At 37.1% G+C, this 10,906-nt stretch overlaps 1 protein-coding gene across 1 annotated transcript; it reads right to left on the reverse strand.

The window, feature by feature from the left end:
* Window positions 1–757: 757 nt before the first annotated feature.
* LOC143353984 (UDP-glucosyltransferase 2) lies at window positions 758–10,130 on the reverse strand. Its single transcript, XM_076787633.1, has 5 exons — window positions 9,274–10,130; window positions 6,861–7,231; window positions 5,988–6,207; window positions 2,502–2,721; window positions 758–1,945 (listed from the first exon to the last, which is right to left on the reverse strand). The coding sequence occupies exons 1-5, from the start codon at window positions 9,752–9,754 to the stop codon at window positions 1,648–1,650; spliced, it is 1,590 nt and encodes a 529-aa protein (XP_076643748.1). The 5' UTR covers window positions 9,755–10,130; the 3' UTR covers window positions 758–1,647.
* Window positions 10,131–10,906: the final 776 nt, after the last annotated feature.

The raw sequence follows: 10,906 nt of genomic DNA on the forward strand, positions 1-10,906 counted from the left end.
CTCTATGTGGGAATGTTCGGAGTTTCAGCACGCAATACCGAACATGAGGCGAGAAAATCTATTCATTTTCTTTGTCTTTTAGATAGATTTTCCAGTCTTCACGTTTGATGCACCTTGTCTCGCTAATGGAATGGAGGAATCAGGTGGATTAGATTCTGTATTTTCCGGTACTATCTATTCCTCAGCTACTGTTTGAAGTTTGATAACTTTTGATCCTCAAATTATCTGATATCTGATAAAGTTTGATGGCATTGCAGATGTCTGAGGCTACGATTCAATTTGTCTAATTTCTATAGTGCCATTATGTCACCTATTGATCTTTGATTTTATTTTTGAAAATAATACGAAGTCACAAGAAATAGGAGATTTTAAAGGGAGAAAGTTACAAGAATAACATGTTTATTTTCAATGAATGGAAAAGTGCATTTTAGTCAAAATGTTCTCCTTTATTGGCCACAACTTCTTGCCACTTTTGTGGCAACAACTGAATTACACGATAAAATAAAATTATTCAGCCTTCATTGTTTTTCAAGTCAAAGCCACCATTTTTGAATTGTCAAAACTAATACTACTGATCTTTACTAATTTAGAATAAAAAAATCATCGTCATAACCTGCCGCAAACCAGATGGGGATAAGTTTACCTCAGTGGTTTTAACAATTCTGTATGTTTTTCAAAATATCTGCAATCGATCTAGTTTCTCAAGTAGCTGGAGTTGAGACGTTGTCATATAGTGCTGCGATAACTAGTGGTAGAGTGGTTCATGTTTCTTTCTTGATTTTTAAGTAATTCGGCAACGAAATACAGCGAATTCTCGATATATGTCAACAACACGGGTCTTGACAGCGTCTTGTATCGTCCAGGAGACATATTCCAGCCGTTCTATGTTTACCGAAGCCTCTCTTCGTGGCCCCTTACGGGATATACCCCGCGACATTTATCATCCAGGTCTTGGAGACACATACAGATCAATCACTGTACTATGTAATACAGAGGAATCGGAGCATATTCAAAAGTAAAGTACGTGGTACCGGCAGATGATATTGATACTTATCAAAATGAACACTTAATGGAGTCTTTAATAGCTTGATAGCAATGGGAATAAAATAGATAATAATAATAATAAAATAATAAAATAGAAAATTGGAGTACAGAAATTTTGATGTGTTCATGAGAGACCGCATGATACCAAGAGGGTTCTTCCATCCAAAAGATTCTCGTTGAGACTAACAATAGAGAAAAATCATGGTAGGAATTCCAAGTTGAGTAGTCAACATATAGTGAATTGACATCACTCGAGCGTTAACATTAATTACTGTCGAAGATACAATACAAAGAATAGATTAATCCACCATGTTCTTGTTACTACGTCAAGAAGGCGAATCCGTCAATCATACACTGCATTCTTGAATTCGTATGCATCATGCTTTTGCATAATGTCGTCAGACAACTTACTTTAAACTATAATTATTGTTTGATCGTATATAAATTGATTGATAACATTCAAAGCAACACTGGTAACACTAACAAGGTCCGCCATCACTGATCAGTATAATTCGCCACAACACGCATAATAATCCAAATCAATAAATATATAATTATACTGGTACGCCGAAAGTTCGATCTTCGTGCTCTATCGATTTGTAACTAACTAACTTTTTCTTTCCTCAGTGTGGATAACCTTTGATAATGATTGTAAGAGCGCACAGCCAATTTCGCAATGACACTAGCTATGTTTGAAACGATTAAAACGGCCACGATCGTCAGGAATACCACAATGTCCATATCACAGCGCTGGTACCATGGTTGATGAGCTAAATTCGAACGAAGATGAGGAGCACCTTTATGGCGAATCACGTACTCCGCCCACCATGCTAAATGCTTCACCATATTGTACGGATTATCGTTCACGAGCTTTTTCAGTTCCACTATCCTCTGTTTGTACCTGAAAAACAGCGAATAAAATTACACTTTCTTGCAAAACTTATCATAAAATGGCGGACTCGCGATCATCACGATATCACGAAAACCCATGAAATGGCATAAAAATGCTCGGATTCCGTGGCATCCGCATCATCAATTTTTAACCTACTTCTAACACTTATATTACGAAATATCTGCATAATCTCGTCAGGTCATGACCAAAGCGCGCTGCATTGAACCATCCTCTTTCGAATGAGCCCCTTCCCAACGAAAAATATTCTCATATGAAGACGAAAAGTTGAGGCATGTCAAACTATTTTTCGCCTCATTTTGTCGGTAACATGGTCACTCTACCTTACCGCGGATTTACAGTGACTTGGCTCGATAAAGTATTAATCATAGGAATGTTTTTTCGTATTAATATTTCTATTCATTTGAAATGCTCAATTGTAAACTAAATTTATACATGGTGTCCCAGCTGAATCAAGAACTTTTAACAACTCGTAGTGGGAATCGCAAATATGCAACGAACGAGGATTCCGTGAAAATACATTTTCGTAAAAACTGTATATACTCACTGTTTATTACTTATTATCTCCCGAATGGCAGCATCCAACTCTTGCCTCGTCACAGTTGTGATGTCCATGTATTTCGCGACACCAAGGGCCTCCATCCTAAGCACTTGGTAATCCTGGTCTGCCAATATTGGAAATCCTAATAATGGCACCGAGAAGTGCACCGCTTCCTCGCTACTTTGCAGACCTCCTTGATAGATGAACATCTTGACATTCGGATGTGCTATGTAACAATATCCCACGATTAATAATCAAACGTTAATATATACAAGATTCCTGAGAAGCTGACTAACTAAATATCTTTATTAGTATTGTGAATATAAGAAAGTATCAACGAAAAAGTGATACAATACAAAAGTTATTTTGAGTGAATCATTTAATATTGTCCCCAGCGTATCAAGCACCTGCGTTATCGACTAACAAGGGAACATATTCAGATGCGAAAATCCGATTTTGATGAAACTTATGGGAGCTTCTAGTTCTATGAAAAATATTTGACACGTATTTTTTTTTATCGGCAGACATCCACTTTGAAGGGGTGAAAACAGCCCTCAAAGTTGGGGTTCAAAACCACATTTTTTGAGATATCTCGGAAACCAGAGATCGAAAAAATTTGAATTTTTTTTTAAATTGTGTGTTTTTCAAAGGGAAATGTAGTCGCGCAAGAAAATTTTAACAAAAGTTTTTTGTTTAAACAATATATTAAAATTTTGATTTTTTTTTTGCAGTTTCTTTTATTTACTGTTAGTTCAGTTTAATGTAAACTTGGGTGTGTGATCTTTGATCCAAAATAGGGGATACATGTTTCAGGATTTTCTTTTTTTTTTGCCATTTAACAATAATTATGCATAATGGAAGATAGTCTTGCACCTGGCGTGCGTAGGAATGAATTCTGGCTTGTTTCGTCGAAATATAAGCATATAGTATAAACGTGTATAGTATTTTAAACAATACCACTGGGTTATGTGTCGTTTATTGTTATATTAGTAGCTAAAGAAGGTGGCGCAGGTAGCAGCGTGAAATACTTCAGTCAACCACATTCTAAATAATTCTTTCGTTGGTTTACCCCATGTGGAAGCTTCAATATGGACATTAGGTGCCGTGAACACACTTCTTCGTACACGAGGTCCTAACTGCCCTTTGACTCCTTTCAAAACAATATACAATGGCGATAGCAACTGTCCATCAGCTGAAATTGTGGGCTGGATAGTGTAGCTGTGAGTTGTTAACGATATGGATTGGACAAGAGCACCCGTTTCTTTTTCACCTTTGTGTGAAAGTGTTCGACCAGAGTGCAATTCCAACTGGAACCCACTTTGATCACTATTGAAAATATTGCTTACGCCATAATTTTCAAAATACCCTTTCACATGACACACAAAATCGTCTGCTGCTGCGGTCAAATCTGTTAAATGGTTACTATGATGGCGGGTAACGAGTTTCGTCGTTTTTCTTGATACTATATTATAGTTCTCTTTAAACTTCCACAACCAACAGGACGATGCCTGAAATCCTGCTAAATTTATTGATGAATTTTCGATCATTGCCCACCGTCTCAAATTTATGTGGTGTACCAAAATTTTATTATTTCTTGCTACAATAAATTTTTCAAGTGTAGCCTTTATTAATTTGTTCTTCCCATCTGTATAAATCTGATTGTCTCTTCAATTTCTTGTATTGGTTTTTTACAGTTTGGAAGTTTAGTGTTCTTTTTCTTCCACTCTTCCAATAATCTACAGCTGTCTTCTTATATTCTAAATCAATGTCTACATATTCCATTTCTTCTGGACTCTCGTCCGGAGAACTTGAAGACGACGGTTTCGATGTTGACGCTGATTCCAAATCTTCTTCGTCTTCGGGAACATTAAATGAAGTCGGTTCGTCTGTTAGGTCATCGAATATCAATTGTTGTTGCGTTTCGAAATTCATGTACCCTGCTTCTCTGTACCTATCAATCAGATCTATAATAATGTGTGCCAGTTCAATTTCCTTCCCATTCGTGGGTGTTCCCTCGTTATTATTACTGTTATATGTTTCCATCAAAATGTTTATAACGTTCGTCGGATTGACCTTCATGTTTATAAAAACGAATCTAACAAGAAAAATAAACAATCAGCAAAAGTAAAATTAATATAATTATCGGATGTTTTTTTTTATTATCGACAGAAATTATTTGTTTTATGTGGCACTGTTTTAAAAATCCGAAAGAAGTAGCCTTAACTTCTTAATATCCACGTTGCTTTACAAACCGTAATGCAGAAAGACTAATAGCACACGTAGCAAAGTGCCCATATTTATACATTCTTAAGACACCTTACCTTTCCCACTCTCTCACCCTAACAACCAATAGAAATGTTTGAAAATATTCGTGTTCTTCTGAAATGCTATATATAACCGAGGTAAAACTGATGTGAGGCATTTGCCACCAGCTCTTTTCAGAGTTACCATAAACGACGAGGAAAACTCCAACTTCGAGGATTCACAGTTTAAAAAGGCTGCAGGTATATTTTGACCGAAGGCCCAACGACTGCAGAAATTCACACGCGAATTGGCTATAAAAGTGACTATAAAAGTTTGTACTAAATGCTTATATTTCGATGAAACAAGCCAGAATTCCTTCCTACGCACGCCAGGTGCAAGACTATCTTCCATTATGCATAATTATTGTTAAATGGCAAAAAAAAGAAAATCCTGAAACATGTATCCCCTATTTTGGATCAAAGATCACACACCCAAGTTTACATTAAAATGAACTAACAATAAATAAAAGAAACTGCAAAAAAAATCAAAATTTTAATATATTGTTTAAACAAAAAACTTTTGTTAAAATTTTCTTGCGCGACTACATTTCCCATTGAAAAACACACAATTTAAAAAAAAATTCAAATTTTTTCGATCTCTGGTTTCCGAGATATCTCAAAAAATGTGGTTTTGAACCCCAACTTTGAGGGCTGTTTTCACCCCTTCAAAGTGGATGTCTGCCGATAAAAAAAATACGTGTCAAATATTTTTCAAAGAACTAGAAGCTCCCATAAGTTTCATCAAAATCGGATTTTCGCATCTGAATATGTTCCCTTGTAAGACAAGAATTAGAAAAAGAATAGAATCCGTAAGATACTGTAATCTTAAAATTGTGAGATTTTTGTTCTTCTTCTAGATAACATCTATTTTATATGTAGCATGTTTGTAATTTTATTATAAGAGATCTCTGTTACGAGATTCAGAAAATAATAAGGCGGACAATCACTTTGACTTTGGTGACAATGACTTTGATAATTTACTTTTGACCTACTAACGTCAGTTGTATAATAATAATTTTCTTTCGACATACTGAAATTATTAATGAAAAAAATATAATTGTATGTGTCTCCTGTTTGTTGCGACCGATGCAGACAATTCTTATTTTGCATATAGATCCACGGGGTGTTAATCAATATCATGTGAATTACCTGGAAGTGTGATACATTAGATAAAAAAATGGGACTGTACCAAGAATGCTCTGCTGCGGAAGCCATTTTCCAACAAAGATATTATCGGGCTTGTTGGGCATGTCCTTCTCGAACTTCCATACAATTTTATAGGGCAATTTGGCGAACACGTCAAGAAAAACCTGTAGGGTTTCTTTAGGCAAGTCCGAGCTCATAGCGTTGCTGCCCAAACTGAAGTAGATGAACCCTTCGGTCGCGCTGTCCACAAAGCGTTTCAGATCCTACCAGCAAAAAAATAAAGGATAATCATTTCCCTGTGTTCTTGGTTTTGTCACTCAAGATGCACCATAAGAAAAGTATTAAACATGATACAGTGAATTCTCGATATACGTCTTGTAACGTCCACGTCTTGTAACGTCCACGAGGCATACCCGAGCCGTGTTATGTTTGCCGAGGCCTCTCGAGCCTCGCGGCCCCTCACGGGGTATACACCGTGCTAGTGGGACTAATTCCGCGACATTTATCATCCAAGCCTTGGCGACATATATAGAGAAATCACTGTATATTGTATCTATTGTACTGTTACACTGTATTGTCTATTTATCAGGTTAAGTGTATTATACTCTTCAGTATAATCGTTCCTTACTTCGGGAAGACTTGAAACGTATTTCTTTGCTTCTTTAGTATTTACCTAATGTTTCTGAAGATTTAACAGCAAGTAAAAATATTATTAAAAAATTACGGGAAGAAGAGACTGCAGGTCTCGCAAAACCAAAGTATGGAATTCAAGCAAACAAAACTTTGGAGATCAGCACTTCTTGAAGCCTTAGGTCTGCTGATCATTTTGCTGCATATTTAAACAAAATCTGCTAGATTCAGTACGTGTGGATAAAAGTGCATTTCCTTATACGAATAAAGGATTTGTCATATATACCTCGGGCAAAGGAGGCAGGTTCTTCTCGACGTGAAAAGAGGTGAAGGTAATCATGTTCGCCAGTTTCGGTCGGGCTGGCGTTATGGCATCAGCTTGGTTGACGAATATAAGGCTGGTGTTTTTCTGTATGTCGAGCACCGAAGGCACGGGGGTGCCGAAGTATTTTTCCGCTAATTTCTGCTGGCGTGGATAAAGGTCGCGGTGAATGAGGTACATCATCCGCGAGAGTTTAAGGAAATTGTGTAATCTCTTCCAAAACGGCTGATTCGTCCCCACGTTCGCCTCCATTTCCCAGGTGTACTCGTGCGAAGGCAACACCACGCCACCGAGAGCGTGCTCAGTAAAAGAGAAAAGTCCCAGTGAGCTCAACCCTATAAGTACACCAAAAAAGAAGATTATTTCGCATCATATTTCCAACAAATTAATGGGATAACTTCATAGTAAAAGTAAATATAGCAGTATTTGATAACAGAAATATATTTATCAAAATAATTCTGCCTCATAATGGAGTGACCACTGTATCGGATTGGTGGGTGTTATGCATTTTTGTATATATGTTTAATGCTTCATTCTCCAAATATATTTTTTCATCTGTTTATTGTAATTCAGAGTATGATTCATCACAGCAGATAATAATTTCTTTTTAGCAAATTTCGAACGTTGTCCTGAATTCACTTTTAAAGTATTTAGGTCTTTCCGTGATATACGACCATGAAGATTTACAGGAGGTATCATTCTCCGGTTTTGATGAATGCTAGTTTCGAGAATGAAAGATGAAACTAATCTTATACAATTTAACAATTTATTTAAAATAATAACTTCTTTGTGTATTATCACAATTTCTGAACGATGTACCATAGAGTAATAATACAAGTATATAATAACAAGTATATAATTTTCATATCGAATCTAATTTTTTTAACATCTGACAGCTTCGTAAGAGCACTATTATTGAACATGGTTTATTTCTGCATAATTGCAGATCTTTCAGTAATGAATTGTTCTCCATTCAGAATTTGCGATTGAAAAGATCAGAAATTAGTTAATATTAGCGAGATTTATCTTTAATACAGATATAATCGCTGATCAAATAAGCGGATGTCAATATTATCTCCTACTCTGCGAACCATTTAACTATCATTAAAATCGAAACACGATATTACAAGAGATACGATTACAGAGAGCACTGTTTCTAGTAAGCAACTGCTTCAACACATGCTTGTCTCAAAACACAAACAAGGAGAAACATGTTAATCGTTTAAATATTGACATCCTCGTATTCCCAAGAGGTTTAAAATCAGTAGACCCGTGCGTCATACTACTTATTTAAAATCTATGTATATAGGAACGATTACCGAGAGCTATGCGAACGAAATTACTTGTTGATCGACACGTCTAAATCTGCAATCAACAAATATTGCGGTTATTACGAAACAGCATTTTCCTGTACAGTAATTTTCCTTTTCCTCCTCTGAATTATAAAGAAGTACAGCACAGAGCTAATTCTGACTACTGTTACAATCTTCCCGAAGATGGTATAGTAGAACCTCGATTATTCAAAATAAGCAAAGAAATCTATGATTTCGAACAATAGATCAGTTAATTAGCTACAATGCTAATTATAATTCAATCTTCATCGATTTGTACGGTAAATAGAGCTACATATGGCTCAATTTAGATTCAGCTTACTGGGATACCAGATACTTCAGACATCAGGGATTCGGATAATCGAGGTTTTACTGTACTTTGAACTCTGGAAACTGTAGAGTACTACTACATTAATCGACTAAAGTTCCGAAAATCGGCCAAATCCGATTGAGCTGAAATTTGGCAAATAACTTCGTATTGTAATAAAAATATGTTTCCAAAAAGGATTTTTAGCAACTCGAAACAATTTTTTATTATATTAATATCATTTCCTAGCTCATTGGCCACTCACTACAGCGAATTCTGTCCTTTTTAATTGACGGAGCAAGTGTTTTAGTGTTTTAGACCCGCCGCCACCCTAAACCAAACCCGAACTCTGCCAAATTTCGTCGGTAAGGTAGAGAACGAAACCAGTATGACAAAAACATTTTTTCAAGTCCCCACAAATCCTTTTGGGAAACATGTTTGTAATGGTAAATGAACCTATGCTGGAATCACTTCTGACCTACGCCGATATTTCATTACAGTTTTCTTTCGATATAAGACGTTCGCTCGGGACCATAAAGAAGAAGAAGCGGGGATAGCGATTTTCTTGTTTCAAAATAAAAAGCGTCATCTTATATCACAATAAAATCATACATATTGACGGTCGTTCGAGCTCATCCCCACCACAACGGGTCGCGAATGGCAGAGCATACGGAGGATTAAACATATAGAATTGTAAATGAATCTTTGACAGAAATTGCACGTAAATGTGAAGAAATACCTATTAACGGTGCGTTGAACCGATGGGCTAAGACGTATGTAGAGGGATACGCGAGCATCTCGGCCATCACGAGGTCGAACGTCTCGTTGCTCTCGGGCGCGTAGATCGGTTTCAAATCCGTGTGGTTCAGTACATGTTCGGCGAAAGTGTCAGCCATATCGAAAAGATGAGTTTCCATGAACGTCAGCCAATCGATCTTGTCGAAACGAAGCTGAATAAAATCGACGCCTCTGATGTCCTTGTACGCACCGCTGATGTCGATCTGCTTGAACGTGGTGGTGTTCATGTTCGGGATCGGATTCGATGTGACGAGCACGATTTCGTGGCCGCGATCGTGCAGCTCGAGCCATAACCGCCGGTACGGGATCTGGTGGCTGTAAGAAGGCGTCGGAACGAGCGCTAAGATCCTGGCTGGATCCGCTTGCCTGACGATGCGCAACAGGCCGAAGACCGAGACCGCGACCACCAGATCGAACCTCATGGTTCACGGGATTCAACGATCAATTGCCGGAGCTGGCCGCGAAACGACTAATCACCGGATCACACGTTACCGTGGATTTACGTAAGTTGAGCTTTATGAAGGACCAGCAACAGTAGTACAATCCATAGATGGAACAGCTGACTCACGGTGTCAATGTGGGGTATTATAGCAATTCATCATCCAACATACTGCACTATGTTGCAATATTCGGTGTCCCAGCACGTAATCCTGAACGAGAGACAAGAAAATCTAGTAATTTTCTTTGTCTTTTAGATTGGCCACGTTCACGTTTAATGCACCTTGTATCACTAGTGGTATACCGTTCTATACGTCTCTACTATCATCAATTTCCCAGTTGCATTCTGAAGTCTGATTACTTTTGATCATTTATCTGTGATATTAGTCTTGATTTGAAACTGAAACATTCATGACAACTGTAGTAACCGTAGTAAGTACATAGAATCCGTAATCAAGTAATAACATAGAATTGTAAAATATACTGCTATGTTTTAATATAACGTATACATTGGAAATGGTTAAACTTCACCTTGACAAGGCAACGCCGAAAATCGAAGTTTTATGACGAGGAAATCACTGGTTCAAAAATTATGCGTGCTTAAAATTGAGTGATTAAAACCTCTCGCCTTAAAACTTCGATTTTTCGCATTTCCTCGTCACGATGTACAGAATTATATAGTAAAAAGTTAAACATTTTTGGGTTGCCATGATGAACTTAAGCTCTAAAAGTTTAATACAGTTATACGTAATATAAATACGGTACATGCACCAATATTGATTATATTCTAAACGATCTACTCTCAATGTTACAAACAGGAGCCATTCATTTAGAACTATTTACAAGAAAAATGTATGGTTGTAAGTGTTTCATAACACTGTCACGGTATGTACATAGTATTTAGTTCTGTGTGGGTGTGTGTGTTCTGCGTGATGTTTGTCTGTGCGACATGCAGCATGTGCTGCTTCATGCATGTGAGCGGTACCGTCATCTTCCTTTCTATTCGGTTCTTTCGACTGTACACATTAACGAGTCATCACAGTGATGTTTTCAGTGAGCTTACCGTGTTACACGGGAGAAGATGCGACGCATAGATAGCGTGTATTTTGAAATGGATACTTATCCCATTCGGCTTA

This window comes from Halictus rubicundus, chromosome 5, assembly GCF_050948215.1.
Source record: "Halictus rubicundus isolate RS-2024b chromosome 5, iyHalRubi1_principal, whole genome shotgun sequence".
Taxonomy (NCBI): Eukaryota; Metazoa; Arthropoda; class Insecta; order Hymenoptera; family Halictidae; genus Halictus; species Halictus rubicundus.